At 48.0% G+C, this 19,951-nt stretch overlaps 1 protein-coding gene across 11 annotated transcripts in view; it reads left to right on the forward strand.

The window, feature by feature from the left end:
- Positions 1–18,903: 18,903 nt before the first annotated feature.
- TACC1 (transforming acidic coiled-coil containing protein 1) overlaps positions 18,904–19,951 on the forward strand; it is a 130,525-nt gene continuing 129,477 nt past the window's right edge. For all 11 annotated transcript variants that reach the window (XM_086380359.1, XM_086380363.1, XM_086380357.1 and 8 more), the window contains exon 1: positions 18,904–19,000. In XM_086380359.1, coding sequence (XP_086236485.1) covers positions 18,959–19,000 — 42 coding nt within the window. In that variant the 5' untranslated portion in view covers positions 18,904–18,958. The remainder of the gene's footprint in view (positions 19,001–19,951) is intronic.

Below are 19,951 nucleotides of genomic sequence, written 5' to 3' on the forward strand. Positions count from 1 at the left end.
TATGAAGCAGCCCTTGCTTCACCTGAGAAGGCCAAGGAGCAACAAGGAAAAGACAGGAAAGCTCACTGGACCTCCGGGGGATGCTTAGGGTGTTATCTCAGGCTCTCCCTTGGGTGAACCACACACATCTCTTCCTCTGCATCCCAGAGGCTACCTTAGGGTGAGAAGGACGAGGAGGCCCATTTTTATCCATGAGACACCAGACTCTACCCAAAGGGACCGTTTAAGCTACTGAAGCTTTAAATGAAGTTGGACCTTTAGTTCCTTTCCCCTTCTAATCAGCGGGTGAAGAGGGCTCAGGGAAGACCGGCAGAGTTCTAGACAAAATAAACGAAGTGCATCTTCTCTGAACAGCCCTGCTGCAATGTGGACCGACCCTGCCCTCTTGCTACGGGAAAAGCAGGGCCTGGCCCCCTGCTCCTCAGCCCACATGGTTCCTTCACCTCCAGGCAAACAGGACCCTCCGGGCCTTTGGTCCTCCTCAGGTCCTCCCTGTCGATGACAAGCTGCAATTTCCCTCTGTCCAGCCCGAAGGTTTGGGCTTCTGGGCTCCTCTCTCCCTGGCTTGTGTTTGCAAGTTTCGCACACATCGGGCATTCGGTTATTTTCGCTCTGCAGGTTCTCTTCCCAAATCTCATCCCTTGAGGAGGAATTGTCCTTTGTTCTCTTCCAAGGTTCCCAGGGGAAGGACCAGACCTAAGATGCATCCTGGCCCCAAGGCCATGAATGCGATGCAGAAAGAGATCCTTGAGAAGGATCTCAAAGCTACATGCAAAGGGACGAAATGCAGGCTCCTTAGGACATCTTATATAGACACAGTGTATCTAGGATTAAGTCAACAGGAAATCTTCGAAAAAAGAAAAAAGGTCTATTATGTTTCTAAAGATGCCCTGGTACAGATGTTGCCCCCTCCTTAACCGCAGCCGCGCTCGCACCCCTCCCTGGCGCTCTTTTCTTCCCTTTCATTTGCCTATCTTTCTCCTAAGGGCCCATGATTAATAACAAAAATGAAGAATTGCCAACACTTACTGACCACTTACTATGTGCCCCAGCTCTGTGTTATGTGCTTATCATATGAAGCCACATCTGTTCTCTGTGGTTGAAGAAATACTGGGGATGGAAAAATAAGCGGAGGAAATTGCGGCCAGGGGTGTGGAGCGGTGGCCGGAAGACGCTGGGTTGGAATACAGACAAGACACAGGCTCCCCAAATCATGCTGGACGCAACTCCTTTCGAGCTAATTTCCAGACTTTCCTGTTCCTTTTGCTGCCAAAACCCTCCACTTCTGTGGCCACACTCGCGGCTCCGTCTCCTCTTCCCTTAACCGCTGACTCCCGCCCCCGCGATTCTATGGAAACGTGTCTTCAAGGTCACTGTGACTGTCTGCTGGCCAAACACAGTGTGTTTCCTCCCCCGTGGTCCTTGTCCTTTCTGACCTCACCGGCGATACTGGACGTAGTGAATGGTCTGCCTCCCAGGCAGGCCTCCTCACCTTCCTCCCTCTCTCTCCGGCCCACCTGCTCATTTGCTGCGTCCTGTGTCTCCACCACCACCCCCTCCACCCCACACCCCCGTGTGTGGATTTTGCAGGGTCTCCTCCCCATCCCCTGTTTGCCGGTTGTAACCAGATGGTCTCTGTAGGGCTCCCAAACTTACCTCTCCAGCCCAGACTTTGCCCCACCATCCTCCACGCTCCACGGTTACCTCACCCTCTTGTTGTTCTGTTTAGTCGCTAAGTCATGTCTGACTCTTTTTGCAACCCCATGGACAGACTGTAGCCCAGGTGGCGCAGTGGTAAAGTATCCACTTGCAACACAGGAGCCACAGGAAACGCTGGTTCAGTCCCTGGGTCAGGAAGATGACCTGGAGACCCCCTGGAAATGGCAACCCACTCCAGTATTCTTGCCTGGAGAACCTCACGGACTGAGGAGCCTGGTGGGCTACAGTCATGCTCAGTTGTGTCTGACTCTTTGCAACCCCATGGACTGTAGCCCACCAGGCTCCTCTGTCTTCGGGATTCTCCAGCCAAGAGTACTAGAGTAGGTTGTCATGCCCTCCTCCAGGGGCTCTTCCTGACCCATGGATTGAACAAGCGTCTCCTGCAGCTCTTGCATTGCAGGCGGATTCTTTACCACTGAGACCCCTGGGAAGTCCGTGCCACACCCTGTGTGTCCAAAAATAAATGTGTCTTCTTCCTTCAAATTTGCTTCTCCTCTAAAATGCCCATCTCCAACCTGTGTCTACGGCAAAAACAACCCCAAAGCCTTGGAGTCATCTGCTCCTGCCCTCCTTGGTCTCTACACACCCAGGCTCTCAGTGCCTCCCACGTCAGACCTCCCCTCCACCTCCACTCTCTGTCTAGGTCAGACCCTTTCCACCTCACCCCTCCTCCTTACACTGGTCTTCTAGCTAATTTCAGAGCCTCCACCTCTCCAGGGCTCAGTATTTTCCTAAAACATCTCATTGGAAAGCAATTTTCATGAATTAACACCTTTAAAATCATCTTTGATCTGGAGATTCTATGTCCAGAAATGTATCCTAAGGAAATTATTGAAGATGTGTGAAAACAAAGATTCATGAACAAGAATATTAAATGATAACCAGTTAAATGGACAAAGGAGGTGTGGGGGTTAGTGAATATGTTGCAGTGAGTCCATCGCTGGGGAACACAGTGTAGCCATTAAAAACCATGCTTCAAAAGAATGTTCAGCGATAACGGAGAAATGTTTATCCTATGTTGTTAAGTGAAAAACACAGGCTACAATCTGGATCGTACACCATGACCTCTGTCTCAACCCACTCTGCTGCTCATTACATTCCAGTAACATCCTTCTTTCAGTTCCGTTAAATTCTTTCCTTCCCCAGGGCATTTGCACATGTCAGGAAAACTGGGAAACACTTTGAAATGGTGTGGATGGGGTGGGGGCAATTATGGATGTCTTAACTAGTTTGCTCATCCTGGTTATCTATATCTTTCCTTTTTTCAGAGCTAGTTTACAAGCCTATAAATTGTAGATAACTGTTCAGTTCAGTTCAGTCACTCAGTCGTGTCCGACTCTTTGTGGCCCCATGAATCGCAGCACGCCAGGACTCCCTGTCCATCACCAACTCCTGGAGTTCACTCAAACTCATGTCTGTCGAGTCGGTGATGCCATCCAGCCATCTCATCCTCTGGCGTCCCCTTCTCCTCCTGCCCCCAATCCCTCCCAGCATCAGGGTCTTTTCCAATGAGTCAACTCTTCACATGAGGTGGCCAAAGTACTGGAGTTTCAGCTTTAGCATCATTCCTTCCGAAGAACACCCAGGACTGATCTCCTTTAGAATGGACTGGTTGATCTCCTTGCAGTGCAAGGGACACTCAAGAGTCTTTTCCAACATCACAGTTCAAAAGCATCAATTCTTCGTCACTCAGCTTTCTTCACAGTCAAACTCTCGCATCCATATGTGACCACAGGAAAAACCATAGCCTTGACTAGACGGACCTTTGTTGCCAAAGTAATGTCTCTGCTTTTGAATATGCTATCTGGGTTGGTCATAACTTTCCTTCCAAGGAGTAAGCGTCTTTTAATTTCATGGCTGCAGTCACCATCTGCAGTGATTTTGGAGCCCCCCAAAATAAAGTCTGACACTGTTTCCACTGTTTCCCCATTTATTTCCCATGAAGTGATGAGACCAGTAGATAACTGAGAATAATGCAAATGATTATTTTCCATATACCAGTGAATTCTGTCCAGGGGTTGTTGTTGTTCAGTGGCTAAGACATGTCCGACTCTTTCTGACCCCATAGACCACAGCATGACAGGTTTTCCTGTCCTCCACTATCTCCCAGAGTTTGCTCAAGTTCATGTCCATTGAGTTGCTGATGCTATCCAAGGGAGAGACAGCTAATTTTCTTGTACCCAATTTGGCATCTGAATATTTGTATTTCATTTCAACATTCCCGATTGATAAGTGTGGTTCTTTGAAGTCTCCTTTGGGCCAGTTGTAATATCTTACTGGTTCTCTCATTACTTTATGAGTTAAATAAAATCTTTGATACACATTGATTGAATAGTTGTACAGAGTCATAATTTACCTTTTAAAAAAATGTATCCTGTAATCTTGTTCCTCCCTTTCTTCACCTGTCTAAACTTGCTCACGCCCAGGTCTCGGCTTAAATATCACATCCCTGGAGGGGCCTCCTGTGTTCTAAATGAAGTCCTCCATTACTCACTTTCTTATTTATTTCTTCCTTCATAGCACTTATTACAGTTTGTAATTATGTATTCTGCATGTTTATGAATCAAATTTATGAGTCAAATTATCTGTGATTTGCATTTTCTTCATTTTATTTGACAAATTTTCCATAATGAATATGTACATGTTTCCTAATATGTATGTATTTCCTAATGTTATCTTTAATCACTACTTTCAAAAGGAAAAAAAGGGAACCACAGTATGTCAATTGCCTCTTGCATGTCCAGTGAAACCTCCCTCCTCCAACTGCCCGGGCCACCCAGATTGCTCTCTTACTTACCCAGATTACTCTTGTTGCAATTATTTTCTGTTTCACACAATTACACTTACTGGAGCATTCAGGAACAGTATAATGAGCACCGTGTGTGTGTGTGTGTGTGTGTGTGTGTGTGTGTGTGTGTGATGAACCCCTATGAAGAGTAAGCTGTGCTTTCCACCCTGGGGGAGTTTATAACTTAATGGGTACTTTAGTACAGATTAAATGACAATGTGAGGTATTATTTAACAAAGTGCCAAAGCTCTACTACACAAATGTTCTGGCTGGAGCTGACTGAGGGCCAGAACGATCAGGTGGCCTTATGCCATCTCAGGTTTTCAGTTTGTTAGTTCTGTGGGTCAAACTAGGATGCAACCTCACAGAAGCCCCGACCATGGTTCGGCTTCTCTCATACCCACAGGACTGAACGTGGCCCCAGCACACAGCAGAGGCTCTTATGGATTCACTAATTCCCCGTGATGACTGGTGAGGTCCAGTCTTTGCACTTTACTCATCTGAGAAATGGGAGTTATGCTAAAGAGGCCCTCCCCACCCCTGCAGCGTCTGCATCCATGTTTACCCTATCAACCTCCAAGTTATTGAAAAGTTAGGTATTCATGATTGCCCAGCTCCCACTGGGACTCTTATATGAAAGGTGGGGAATCACACAAGGGCTGATGTAATTGATATGTCTGAGTGTGGGCAGAAGGTTCTGAGACCTCTGCCTTGGGGTCCTCCCTTGGCAGTGGCAGGGAGGGCAGCGGTCGTGACTGCTTCCTGTAAGTGGTCCTGTAGCCCGGGGCCCAGGCAGCAGCAGTATTTCCAGAAAGATGAGAAGCTTTGCTTAACCAGAAGCTGGAGACCAATCACCTTCCCAGGCCAGGATCCCTAACAATTCCATATAGTCAGTAGGGTGTCGACTCTTGGACAACAACTTGCTTAAGACGCCAGTTCAGGAACCCTGGGGTCAGACTCTGCCATCCTCCCGTTGTTCGACATCCTGCCTGATATGAGTCTTCTCGGGGCCTCCTTGAAAACTGTCCCCCCCATCCACAGTCGCACCTTTGTATGGTGGCACAGCCTGAGCTACTTCCATGTTTGGATTTGTATAATGATCTGTGGGAAAATGAGTGAATCAAAGGAATTTTGACTGGAGAGGGAGTTACTTTTTCATCACAGCGCTCTCTAAACGTTGGGTACCATGCGTCTTCCAGGTAGCCTTAGAAACTGGCCTTAGAATATGGTTCTTGGCCTTCTGATCTCAAAGTAGTTTAATACTGCCCCATCACTTTGCCGACAAAGGTCCGCAGAGTCAAAGCTGTGGGTTTTGCCATAGGCATGTACGGATGTGACAGTTGGACCATAGAGAAGGCTGAGCACCAAAGAACTGATGCTTTTGAATTGTGGTGCTAGAGAAGACTCTTTAGAGTCCCTTGGACTGCAAGGAGATCAAACCAGTCCATCCTAAAGGAAATCAGTCCTGAATATTCTCTGGAAGGACTGATGATGAAGCTGAAGCTCCAATACTTTGGTCACCTGATGTGAAGAACCAATTCATTGGAAAAGACCCTGATGCTGGGAAAGATTGAAGGCAGGAGGGGAAGGGGACGACAGAGGATGAGATGGTTGGATGGCATCACCGACTCAATGGACATAAGCAAACTCCTGGAGACAGTGAAGGACAGGGAAGCCTAGCATGCTGCAGCCCAAGGGGTTGGACACAACTTAGTGACGGTACTGAACTGATATCCCTTTTTAGAAAAATCTCTGTCTGCATAACCTGGGGTCTCATTTCACGAGGAACCATGTATCTCTTCGTCTCTCTTTTTCTCTATCACTTTCGGGAGGCATCCAACTGACAGCAAAGAAGTCATTATACCATCCCCCTAGTTCTGTGATGCTGTTTTCAGGAAAGGCTCCCAGGCTGGATGAATCAGGGTCTAAACCAGCGTGGCCATGATTCTGGAGCAGCACCTTGGGGTCAGGGCACTGGTGCTGGGTGGTGACTGGGAGGGGCAGCCAGGGTCCCAAGTTGTGGACTCCGGGGCACCGTGGGGATCCCAGGGCCCGCCGGTCTGGAGAGCATCGTGGGCTGTCTCCTGCTGGATGGGAAATTCTAGCAGCCAGAGGTGGGGCAGGAACACCAGAAGGACTGTACCCTCTGCTCACAGTGTGGCCTTTTATCCCCCTCCAGGGAAGGATGAAAAACCGCCCTGCAAGTCCTGCAGCCTGGCTGTGATGATCTGCATGGCAGGCATGTGGGCCACATTGTTCTGCCTCTCTGGGAAGATCTTTGGCGCTCTCGGCCCTGGCTGGCTCCCAGCAGGCCTCCCCGCAGCTCTGCTCTGAGGCCTGGATGCCTGGCCTGATTAATACAGTTCAGCTTTCCCCAAAGGTGCCTGGGGCTGGGGGAGTGGAGCTGGGGGGGCAGGAGGCAAGTCGTTCTAACAGCCTAATTGAACGATCACTTTTATTTCTCCTCTGCTGTTGACTTCCTGTTTACCGCTCCTTCCCCAAGCTGTTTGCAGCCCCACGATGTTTTAAGATTCTCTTCATTCAGGGAAAGCCAAGAGACAAAACTGCAGTCTGCCTGAGAAAACAAAAGAAACCCGGGCTCAGAGGAACCGTCTTACTCCCCGTTGCGGGGGTGGCTGCCTACCACTCTGCCCTGCGATGTGATGATTGCAGTCATTAAGCCTGTCTGGTGGTGGGAGGCTGAGTGAAGAAAAACAACAATAAAAGAGAGAGAAATGAGTCCCGGGGACTGAGAACTGTGCAGGCAGAGGAAAAAAAAAAAAAAATCCCCTGCACTCCTTTTAGAGTTCATAGCCAGAAGGATAAACACCACTTAATTTGCAAAAGATTGCCATTTGGAGATGATAAAAAAAACTAAATGTGGCTGGAAGAAACACTTACATGGAAATCACCAGATCCTGTGCTGAGAACGTGTGTGAATTTCTCAGCGGTCTCTGTTTGCAGCTGGACTCCAGGGCAGTTTGGGTTCTTGGTTTTTACAAACAGTGTGGCGGACTCGGGTGAGAGGGTGATTCCGCCCCCACCCTTCCTGGAGTCATTTATTGATGTCCTGTAGACGTTTTCAATCGTCACAACTCCTGTGTGTGTGTATTTTAAATTGTCACAACTCTGTGTGTGTGTGTGTGTGTGTGTGTTTGTGTGTGTAGCGGGGATTGGGTTGTGACCACCGGGCAGGTTCCATCCCTGGTCAGGGAACTAGATCCTGCTTGCTGCAAGTAAAGATCCCGTATGCCACAACTAAGCTCGAATAGCCCCGTGTGCTGCAACCAAGACCAGTCTTAGTTTCATTTAAGCACAGTCAAATGAAGAAATATTTTAAAATAATAATAATGAAGTCTAGGTGAAGATACGGGCACCCATCGCCACCGTCCACGGACCAAATGGGTCAGAGGTCCATATGTGGACCGTCACTGCCCTCTAGGGGAAGAAATGCATGGAGCTGCCCACTGTGAGGACGGTTTCCAGGCAATGGGATAAAACCTCAGGAAGCCCCTTACTTTAATGGCATCGGGTGTGTGCATGCATGCTAAGTCGCTTCAGCCATGTCTGATTCTGCAACCCCACGGGCTATAGCCCCCCGGGATCCTGTGTCCATGGGGATTCTCCAGGCAAAAAGACGGGACTGGGCAGCCATTCCTCCTCCAGGGGATCTTCCCGACCCAGGGACAGAGCCCGTGTCTCCCGTGGCTCCTGCATTGCAGGCCGATTCTTTCCCGCTGAGCCTCCGGGGAAGCCCAATGGCATCCGGTAAAGAACCCCAATTTTTAAAATTTATTATTTATTTACTTTTGACCGTACTTTGTTGCTGCATGGGCTTTTCCCCAGCTGCAGCGAGTGGGGACTACTCTTGGTTGAAGGAAGGTCTGCGGGCTTCTCATTGCGGTGGCTTCTCTTATTGTGGAGCATGGACTCCAGAATATAGAGGCTTCAGTAGCAGAGCACAGGCTCAATAGTTGTGATGGACTGGTGCTTGTGCGATCTTCCTGGACCAGGGATCGAACTCATGTCTCCTGCATTGACAGGCGTATTCTTTATCACTGAGTCACCAGGGAAGCCCCCCAAACCCTAATTTTATGGTTAGGAGACTGGTTTCAGGCTCTATTACTTGCTCAGACTGACAAACCTCCTAACCTCTCTTAGCCCCAGTCATGCCCTTTGTACCTAGTCGGTTCCAGGCATCTCACAGAAGCTTGGATGAGCCGGTACTGTGGAAGCAAGAACATAGCACATAAATAAGCATACACTGTTTGGTAACTCTAGGATTATAAGGTCTTGCGTGCCTGCTAAGTCGCTTCAGTTGTGTCCGACTCTTCGTGACCCCATGGACTGTAGCCTGCCAGGTTCCTCCGTCCATGGGATTCTCCAGGCAGGAACACTGGAGTGGGTTGCCATGTCCTCCTCCAGGGGATCTTCCCAGCCCAGGATTGAATCTGAGTCTCATGTGTCTCCTGCATTGGCAGGCGGGTTCTTTACCACTGGCGCCACCTGGGAAGCCCATAAAAAGCAAAAGTGAAAGTGTTAGGTGCTCTCTGTGACCCCATAGGTTTATAAGCAGCCAGGTCCCCCATCCATGAAAATCTCCAGGCAAGAATAAAGGAGTGGGCAGCATTCCCTTCTCCAGGGGGTCTTTCCCACCCAGAGGTCGAAGTTGGGTCTCCCGCATTGCAGGCAGATTCTTTACCATCTAAGGTCAGAGATGCTCAGTTATTAACAGTAGTTACTGAAGGCCTGTCACGTACCACGCTCTCTTGTAAAAGCTGAAAATGCAAAGTAGATATGACTAAGTCCACTGTTGGGGGAGACGAATAATAAACTATCAATAAATAAGGTAAAATTGTTCTACCAGCTGGTGTCCATGGCTGCGGGGAAATGCATTTAGGATGATGGCATAGAGGAAGACTGGGGTTGGGAGGTGGGCCCTGCTTCAGTTAATCCAGGTGGTCAAGAAAGGGACAGAGAAGAAAGTGCCCTAATGAACAGAACTACCCTTGGACCAAGGCACGTGGCAGTCTCTGGGCCCTGCGTGAAGAGGACTCTGAGCATCCTCACGACTTTACTGTTTGGACGCCAGGGAAATGCTTTTCCACTCTGCTGTCATGAGAGGCGGGGGCCACTTAGGAGAGGAAAGAACAATGAACTAATGAGCTAATTGGTTACACTCTTCTCAGATGGCATCAGTGCAAAGAATACTGCCTAAAGAATTGTTTCCCAGAATTCCTAACATCCCTTTTTTTTTTTTTTTTGGTTTTTCTTTGTGTTCTGGAGATGCCCATGGTACAATGTTAATAATTCATTTTCTCTTAAAGTTGTATGTAGATTGGTCTAAAGGTTAGATGCCTGATGCATACCAATTATTTTCCTGGACAACGACATGGACATGCAAGACTCATCAAAGAAGAATTTTAAAAATTAAGAATATTTAAGGCCTCCTTGGTGGCTCAGTGCTAAAGAATCCACCGGCCAACGCAGGAGGCACAGTTTCGATCCCTGGTCCGGGAAGATCCTATATACCTCGGAGCAAGTAAGCCCATGCACCACAGCTACTGAGCCTGTGCTCTTGAGCCCATGTTCCACAACATGAGAAGCTTGTGCACTTTAACAAAGAGTAGCCCCAACTCATCACAACTGGAGAAAAGCCCTCACAGCAAAAAGACTCAGCAAAATAAATGACGAACATTTTTTAAAAATTAATACAACTTTGGTAAATACTCCTCCAAAGTTCTTCAGCTTTATTTAAATAATTCTAAGTTAAAATGGTTATACCTGCCAACTATAATATGTATTTATGTCATCTTAAATAATTTTGAATGTTTGAGGAAAATAACTTCTTGAAAGCATGAGAACATTTTAACTTTTCATTGTGTACACTTAACTTTCAGTTACATTTTTAATGACAATATATTCAGATTTTGTACCTCTGAGGACAATAGCATTTAAAGTCTTTTAGATCATTCATCTCAATAGAATACAAATTATTCAAAGATGATTTTATTAGTGATTTCACTTTAAAGCAAAACAATGAATTTCTGTGAAGTAAACATATAAGTTATGAATAATGTATGTCTCTGTCGCTCATTCTAATGCCACCCGCCAACCCACAGACTCCTCAAATATGCACAGTAATAATTAGATTCAATTTTGTTTTGTATTTTACTAACACACAGTCATAAAAACCATAAGTTTATGTATATTTTTCCATTTTGCCATTAGAAAGGCATTTGTCACGGTAAGAGGACAGAGCATACCTTATGTTAGAGTTTCCGTGGTGTGTGGGGGCCTCCATTTGTAGTCTCTTCCTGGGCCTCTTGAATGTTAGAGGTGAGCCTGTGGGCAAGGAGGCAATAACACAGTCAAAGGTCCTGAAACAGCAAAGCGTTTGGTGTATTGGTGCGGCCCAGCCTCGGTAGTTGAGGTTGGAAGCGTGGGCCGGGCCTTGTGACGTGGTGAGGGGTTTAGATCTCCCTATCCTGAGAAACCAGGGGAGGGTGTTAGGCTGGAGAAGATGGTTCTGGCTGCTGTGCAGACAATGACATCTGGGGAACCAGAGGAGAGGTGGAGACCTGACTGTCAAGCTGCTGCATTAGTCCCAGCAAACGAGAGTGCCTTTGACTTGGGTGTCAGGAATGGAGGTGATGAGCTGGTCATTTGAAGGAATTCAAATACAGAATAACTGATGGATTGAGTGTTGGGGTAGGGAAAGAGGGACTATTTCTAGGGCTTTGGTTTGAGCAACCGGTGTATAGTGGAGGGAACCTACAAAGCAGAATGAGAACATGGAGAAGACCTTGTACAGTGAGTCCCCTACACACGAACCCTCAAGTTTCAAACTTTCAAAGATCTGAATGCGTGTTCCATCAATGTCAGGCCTGAGTGACACTGCAGCTCGTCCTTTGGCTCCTGTTGTTGACAGTCCTTCAGCTCCACCATCTCCTACCTCCCTTCCCTTCTCCAGTCAGTCAGTAACTCTTCTTGCCTGTTCACTCAATGCCAGCCCCCAGATGCCAGCTGTTGTACTGTACTTTTATTAACTTTTTTTTGCTGTATTGTACTAACTTTTAAAAGTATGCTGTACTTTTTAAGGTACTGTAACGTGAGAGCTGGACTGTGAAGAAAGCTGAGTGCTGAAGAATTGATGCTTTTGAACTGTGGTGTTGGAAAAGACTCTTGAGAGTCCCTTGGACTGCAAGGAGATCCAACCAGTCCATTCAGATCAGCCCTGGGTGTTCATTGGAAGGACTGATGCTAAAGCTGAAACTCCAGTACTTTGGCCACCTCATGCGAAGAGTTGACTCATTGGAAAAGACCCTGATGCTGGGAGGGATTGGGTGCAGGAGGAGAAGGGGACAACAGAGGATGAGATGGCTGGATGGCATCACCGACTTGATGGATGTGAGTCTGAGTGAACTCCGGGAGTTGGTGATGGACAGGGAGGCCTGGCGTGCTGCGATTCATGGGGTTGCAAAGAGTCGGACACGACTGAGCAACTAAACTGAACTGAACTGAATGTTAGATTTAAAATGCTTGTTTTTTGTGTTTGTCTTTACATATTATTTGTGCTAAAAGTATTATAAACCTATTGTTAAACAGTGCTATACAGCCAATTGTGTTAGTTGGGTGCCTAGGCTAACTTCATTGAACTCATGAACAAATGTCACTTACCAATATACTCGTAGGATGGAACTGGTTCACGTGTAGAAGACTTACTGTGTTTGGAAGAAAAGTCCTGCTTAGGTAGAAGTGCTTATGCTACAGGAGAAATCAAGAGGCTAGAGGACATTTTAGTATTGTAATTTCTGTTCCTATCAACAGCCTTGCAGGTCTCACTGGGGTTTGTGACCCAGGTACCAGTTGGAGCCTGACCATCCCTGCCAGATTTTGACAGGATAACTGAACAATTGGGCTTCTCTGGTAGCTCAGCTGGTAAAGAATCCGCCTGTAATGCAGGAGACCCCAGTTTGATTCCTGGGTCAGGAAGATCCCCTGGAGAAGGGATAGGCTATCCACTCCAGTATTCATGGGCTTCCCTGGTGACTCAGACAGTAAAGAGTTCACCTGCAAATGTGGGAGACCTGGGTTTGATCCCTGGGTTGGGAAGATCCCCTGGAGGAGGGCATGGCAACCCACTCCAGTATTCTTGCCTGGAAAATCCCCATGGACAGAGGAGCCTGGTGGGCTACAATCCATTGTCCCGCCAAGAGTCAGACACGACTGAGTGGCTAAGCACAGCACATCTAAACTATTAGCCACTGAACTCCTTCCCAACTTTGAAATTCTATGATTTTAAGGTGACAAGGTAGGACCTCAAAGTATTTAAATTTGAAGAGGAGACTTTTTGAAGACAGAAGAGGAGTCAGTCTGTAAACGTGGAGATGTGTGTGTGCCAGACTTTACACCAAAGGGGGTGCACATTCACGCAGGCGTACTACAGTTAGAACTAGAAGACTAGATTAGGTGTCACCGTGTGCTCTTCTATGAGCCCACAGCGCTATGCACTCAAAACAAAGCCACAGACCCCCAGGACGAGGGAGGAGGAACCTTAGGGCACAGCTGCTCTGTTAGTTGTCCTGATAAAGAAAGTGGGGCTAAGCTGCCACTTGATGGTGGATGGTACTGTTACTGAAAGTGAGATCTGGCTCAAAATCCAATAAAGAGGCCATGTTGGTGGACAGTTGGCTTTATTTTGGATGCCAGCAACTGAGGTGGGGGCCGGGGGAGGGCGGATGACTGTCCAAAGGCTGACTCCACCCCCTGGGCGGGGCAAGAGGTTTTATAGAGAAAGGGAGGGGGCTCCACTCAGCAACAGCAGTCAGCTCTGACAGTAATCTTGAAATTGGTCATCAGTGGTCTGACCAGCATCATCTTTTGATTGTTTTAAGTACAGTTAATCTTCAGTTCCAGGGTTGGTTTGTTTCCATTTCTTTGAGGCCAGTTCTTGGAATTGTGCAAGATGGAGCAGCTTATGTCATGCCTATAGTCTGGTCACCACGTAGTTAACTTTTCCACCTGGTGGGGTTTCAGTATCTATGAGACAGCCCACAGGATATGGCTCAGAATAAGATCTATAGCCCTTGGGAAGGAACTAAAGGTCCTTGACTATGCGTAATGACTGCATTATTTGGTTTCCTCTGACTATTTCCTTTGTTTCTGTATTTAAGCATTTTGATTAAACTTATTCTTCAGCTAAAGTTTTTCCATAGACAAAAAGCAGGCAGAGGACATGGGAGGCTGCTGTGTTTCGATAGGATCACACAGGTGGCTGGTGGTGGATGTCAGCCCTGAGCCCAGAAGCTGGGACTTCCAGCCCAGCATGCTTCCCACAAGTAGTCTCTCTTCCTGGGGTGAAGCAAGGGGCTGCGCAGGGCCAGGACCTGACTTCAAAATAGGTCTCAGATTTCTTGCAGTGACAGCACATTCAGGTCATTTTCAGCTCTGTAGAACCTTATCATAAATCCCGAGAGCTCAGAGTTCTTTCATAAATATAGCAGCATCATTCCCACTGCCATTCATTCAATTGACCATTCAATGGAACATTTATATGAGTGGCAAGCTCAGCGGTACTCAGGACACAAAAAAGAACACAGCGTGTCCTCAAGGCGCTGCCCGCGTCTGTGTGTGATGGGGAGGGTGGGGATGGGGGACACACTGGCATCGAAGATTCCAATGCAGTGCGTTCGGTTGGGAACCGTGGTGGCAGCGTGCCCAGGGTCCCCGGGGATGGCACAAGACTGGCAGCAGACACTGAGCCCTGGGCTGCAGTCAGGGGCTACTGAGAGTTACACGAAATCAGTTGCTCAGTCATGTCCAGCTATTTGCAACCCCATGGACTGTAGTTCATCAGGTTCCTCTGTGCATGTAATTCTCTAGGCAAGAATACTGGAGTGGGTTGCCAGTTCCTTCTCCGAGTTAAACAGGAGAGAAGGGAAAAGTGTTGAAGGCGGTTTTAGGAAAAGGGAACAGAGCGCGCAAAGCCAAAGAAGGAAGGCAGAACCTGACACACTTGAAAAATTTCCTGTACTTGATACCACGGAGCACCGGGGACAGAGCCGGGAGGCGGGGCGGGACATGGGATGCGGAGTGGGCGGGGCCAGGGACTGTCACTTGTAGACTGGTGCTTCAATCCGAAGCAGGTGAGATTCCCAGGCCTTCAGGCTATTCGCTCCAGGGTCAAGAAATGCCTCCTCCTCCGGGGGGGCGGCGGGGGCGGGGAGGGGTGTGGGGCGGGGATGCTTAACCAGTGGAAATCTTCGGAGCGAGTATCAAGAATAAGCACAGGCTCAGCAGAAGACCAGGAGCCTAGTCATCACAAGGTACCTAGCATGTCAGTACGTGCTTACTGTATCTTCGTCATATGAACGAACGATGTGAATGCATCCGTTGAGATTCTTTGCTTTGTTCCCCCACCGCCCCTTTCTCTCATGGGCCAGGCCCCAAATCTGATTAGCTGGGGTTGGAGAGAGAGGAGCCCCATGGGTTTTGTGTTAGATGCTTCAGACAAGCTGTCAACTTTTATCCTCACGACACCCTTGCGGTCCATACTGCAAATCCACAGTCTTTTACCCAAAAGCCAGGTGTGCTTCAGAATTCTGATTCATTTCACATTATGGAAAGGTAGCGCTGCACAATATACATTTTATAATAGTAAGCCCCCAGTGGACCCGGGGAGCACCTTGCCATCAAACAACATAAACCCTTTCTGCCGGGAAGTGTAAGAATATTCGCACTACATAGAAAAACACGTAACCTCAGGTCGCTTTAGGTCAGGTCTTGCTGCCAAGTGAATTATGAAACGCTTCTGGTTTGCCGAGTGCGGAGTCTGGAATGTGGACAAGGGAGTGTGGACCTCTGAAATCCTTGCTTTTTGGAGGAGGCAACTGAGGTTCCCAGAGTCAAACTCTACTCAGAGAGGGCGGATCTGGGTGAGGACACAACTTTGTCCAGCTCCAAAGCGCATGCTCTTTTCACGGCACATTCTGGGCTCCTTGCTGATCTGCTGCCTGATACAAAAAGGGATAAAGGGCAGACGTTGCTGATTCTCAGCTGCCCCAGCAATCAGTCAGTTCAGTCGCTTCTTCGTGTCTGACTCTTTGCAACCCCATGGACTGCAGCACGCCTGGCTTCCCTGTCCATCACCAATTCCCAGAGTTTACTCAAACTCATGTCCATAGAGTCGGTGATGCCATCCAACCATCTCATCCTCTGTCATCCCCTTCTCCTCCCACCTTCAATCTTTCCCAGCATTAGGGTCTTTCCCAATGAGTCAGTTCTTCACATCACGTGGCCAAAGTATTGGATTTTCAGCTTCAGCATCAGTCCTACTGAATATTCAGGACTCATTTCCTTACCATGGACGGAGGAGCCTGGTAGGCTGTAGTCCATGGGGTCACGAAGAGTCGGACACTTACTGAGCGACTTCACTTTCACTTTCATGCATTGGAGAAGGAAATGGCAACCCACTCCAGTGTTCTTGCCTGGAGAATCCCAGGGACGGCGGAGCCTGGTAGGCTGCCATCTGTGGGGTCGCACAGAGTCGGACACGACTGAAGCGACTTAGCAGTAGCAGCAATACCGAAACCAAGTTTGGAAAGAGTTTTCTTTCTGGAATAACAATGCCGCCATCTAGTGGACAAATCTGAGAACGACATCCGATGGACACGGAGAGCGAGGTTGATTGGTGTGGAGGTGGCCTCTGTAAAGGGCAGCGGAATTTTCTTTCCCTCTGTAACCTTGCAAGCCATATTTCAGGGACCAGGAAGCTGCTAATAAATTACCTCTATGTAATCTATCCTTCAAAACAAAAGAATGATAATAAGAATGCAACTTCTTTTACCCAATTGCCAGAAATTTCTGGACCACTTTCACCATTCTCACTCAGCACTCTCCCATGCTTCAGACTTTCCACGGATTACAGAACCAACTCTATAGGCCTGGTTAAAACCACACTTGCCGCGCCAGCCATTCCCCATGACATACACTCTCTGCTTTCGCTGGCCCCTTATCTTACCTGTATCTTCTATTAGGGCACCTGGAACTGCCCACGACACTGCCTTCTTTGCTTGTTTCCTTTGTCAGACTCGTAACTCCTGTACATTTCGGGCTACCTGGACTATAGTAGGAGTTTGGTCACTTTTGAGAGATGAAAAATGAGAATGAATGTATTTCATTAGCTTAAAACACCCAAAATTTTGTTCATTAATTACATGCACATACAGTCAGAGCTGTCAGGCTCCTAAATCTTAGGTAGTTTTACTTTCAAAGTCCTTCTTAACATGCAGTTTGGTAGAGGGCAGGATAGAGAGAGTTTGGGAATATTTGTGTCCCCAAAGAAGGAAGATTATTAAAGAATCGCAATATGCAGAATAATGTGTTCCTCTCAGAAAATGATTCTTGGGACCTCCATGGTGGTCCAGTGGTTAAGAATCCATCTTCCAATGCAGAGGACACAGTTCAATCCCAGGTCAGGGAGCTAAGATCCAACATGCCGTGGGCTACTGAGCCCACGCACCACATACAACTAGAGAGATGCCCCCGTGCCACAGTGAAGATCCCGTGTGCCACAACTGAGACCTGATGCAGCCAAAAATAACTAATAATAATAATAAAAGGAATGGCTCTTTCCTTGAGTTTCCCATGTCCTCTTTTCTTTTCTTAGACAGTGTCTTGAATTTCTCAAAATAAACCTTCAGATGAGTTAGTCAAGGAAACAATAAACTATACACAAACTATGGCACTTAAGAAGTTGGGGTTAGGTTACAAAATACACAGAAATAGTTATCTTTTCAGGTATGTGTATTATCTTTGCAATAGCTTTATTTAGATATACTTTACATGCCGCAAAGTCACCTATTTAGAGTGTACAATTCAGTGATTTTTAGTATATTTACACAGTTGTGTGATAGTTGCCACAATCAGCTTGAGAACATTTTTATCATCCCCCTCCCCCAAACCCTGTACTTCTGTACCCTGTACTATCTCCTCCCAGCCCCCAGTTCCATCACCACCCCAGTCCTTGGCAACCATTAATCTACTTCCTGTCTCTAGGGATTTGCCCATTCTTGACCTTGCAGGATAAATGGAATCACATAGTATGTTGTCTTTTATGTTTGGCTTCTTTCACTTTAGCATGATGTATTCAAGGTTCATCCACGTTGCTTATAAAGGTTCGTGCGTGTGTGCATGCTAAGTCACTCCAGTCATGTCTGACTCTTTGCGATACCATGAACTATACCCCCGTCAGGCTCCTCTGCCCATGGGGATTCTCCAGGCAAGAACACTGGAGTGGGTTGCCATGCCTCCTCCAGGGGATCTTTCCCATCCAGGGATCGAAACTCGAGTCTCTTCCATCTCCAGCACTGGCAGGAAGTATCCCAATTTATAGTGGCATTTGACAGTTCACAGACGTGACACCCTCCAGGTAACTGTTGACAGCTAAATCTTAGGATGCCTTTTCGCCCCACGCACCCCCACCCAGCACCTCCAAGAATCACAACTAGGAATCTTCCAGCCTCATCCCTTGCAGGGGCTGAGGAAGTAGACTGGTCTCCATTTAGGAAAGATAGCCAATTCCTAGGCTTCCATCATAGAAAGACCTAGAACTAGGAGAGGGCTTGGAAGCCAATCACTACCCCTCCCCTTTGACACACAACACACGTGGCCAGTGGGCAAAAGTGTGTTTGGGGGTGAGAGAAGGTGGACCCAGGAAGGACCCCAGGAGCCCACAAACTAAGAACATTTTCTCTGCCGTCTTTCACCAATTTTATTATTTTTGTTATTTTTCCATTAGAGGGGTAGGGAAAAAAAAGTCAGGAGGGATGTGGGTGTGTATATTTCTTGGAATCCAGAGGTTCAGAGAGGGGAGGAAATTCATCAAAAATGTCCCCAGTACAAAAGTTGGCAAAACAAATAGCTCTCTCTCTCTCTCTCTTTTTTTTTTTTTTTTCAATCTGAACTGTGTAACAGGAGAAATTCTCTCACAAGGGGAGAGTGTTCCTGAGCCAAGTTTAGGCCTAGGGAAAATTTTCCAGCATGTCAGGAACGAAGCTGACGGTCCATTAAGGAGGAAAAAAAAAAGCACACACACAAAAAAAGTGCTGGAGGAAAGCGTAAAGCGGAGAAAGCTCCAGGATTCAGACGGAGCTTTGCATTCCAGACCGGGCCGCAGTGAGAGACCCCAGGAAGCTCCCTCTAAAGGGAGGCTGCGGAGATGCACCCTGGGCTCCCAGCCCTAGTGCACACTTCCTGTTCTGCCCCTGGACATTCAAGCCAAAACTTACAAAACATCCTTTCCCCTGGAACCAAGTGCTTGCTTCGGGAGACCCACCCCTCCCCACGTCAGTGATCTCAGCCTGCCCTCCCCTTCCTTCCGCGGAACCTCTCCCACATCAGAGGCGCTCGGCTTCCCGAGCAGAGATGCTGGATCGGCCGTAGCAGGTGATGCCCGAGGGAGCGAGGCGACCGGGGACCACTGGCCACGAGGTAGAAACGGGGGGCTGGGCGCCCTGGGCTCACTTGGCATTTATTGAGCAAAGCGAGGGCTTGACCTTTAAGCCTCGAGCTGGGGGCGTTTTCTGGCTGATAGGGGTAAGCGGTGCGTGAGTGGACTCCGGGGGAGGTCAGCTTTTCTTTTCCCTCTTTCTTTCCAAATTTAACTTTAATTCTGGAGTCTCTGGAAGCACGCCGTTGTTTGCCTGGTGTGGTAAGTGCTAGGGCAGAATTCTGGGGATTCTCTGATTTCTTTTCTCTTTTGCTTTCTTTTCTTGGAGAGAGGGGGCATGGGGAGGGGAGTCCTGGAATATCAGGGAAGATTCATAAAGACCTTCGGGTCTGAATAGATTCAGAGAGAAAGGACCACATGGATGCACAAGGAAAAGGCATTTTTGACTTGATGAACTGGGGTCCAGCTGTTTCCCAGGACCTGGGTCGTGTGTCCTCCTGGCCCCTGATGCCCCCGTCCCACCCACCCATCCCCACCACCCGCCACCTGCTGTCTTGGGGACACACACCTTGAGCTGTTTCTCAGCATGGGGGTGTGGCACATAGCCCCAGTGCCATGTGTTAATGGGCAGAACCCAGGTATCCCTAGAACATAGATGGCTGTCTGTGGTAGAGCTAACTGGTCTACCCGGAAGGCGGCATGTGGCTTGTTAAGGACATGCCCCAGCTGGTGGCTAAGAGGCTGGCCTTGGCAGCACATGCTGACATTGGACTGACACAGTGAGCTCAGCAGGGCTTCTGCACAAGGAGTGCTCAAAATTTTATGAAGCAATAATAAGTGAAGCATTTCAAATGCCCTTTCTCTGAACTCCTATGGCCTTTACTTCTCTGCAGGACACATTTGGCTCCTTATCCACACACTGCCTTGCACTGTTTTCTGGGCTTGCCTGATAGGTCAGTTGGTAAAGAATCTGCCTGCAATGCAGGAAACCC

The sequence above is a fragment of the Bos grunniens genome, chromosome 27, assembly GCF_055505025.1.
Source record: "Bos grunniens cultivar Pamir isolate PY7600 chromosome 27, Bosgru_T2T1.0, whole genome shotgun sequence".
Taxonomy (NCBI): domain Eukaryota; kingdom Metazoa; phylum Chordata; class Mammalia; order Artiodactyla; family Bovidae; genus Bos; species Bos grunniens.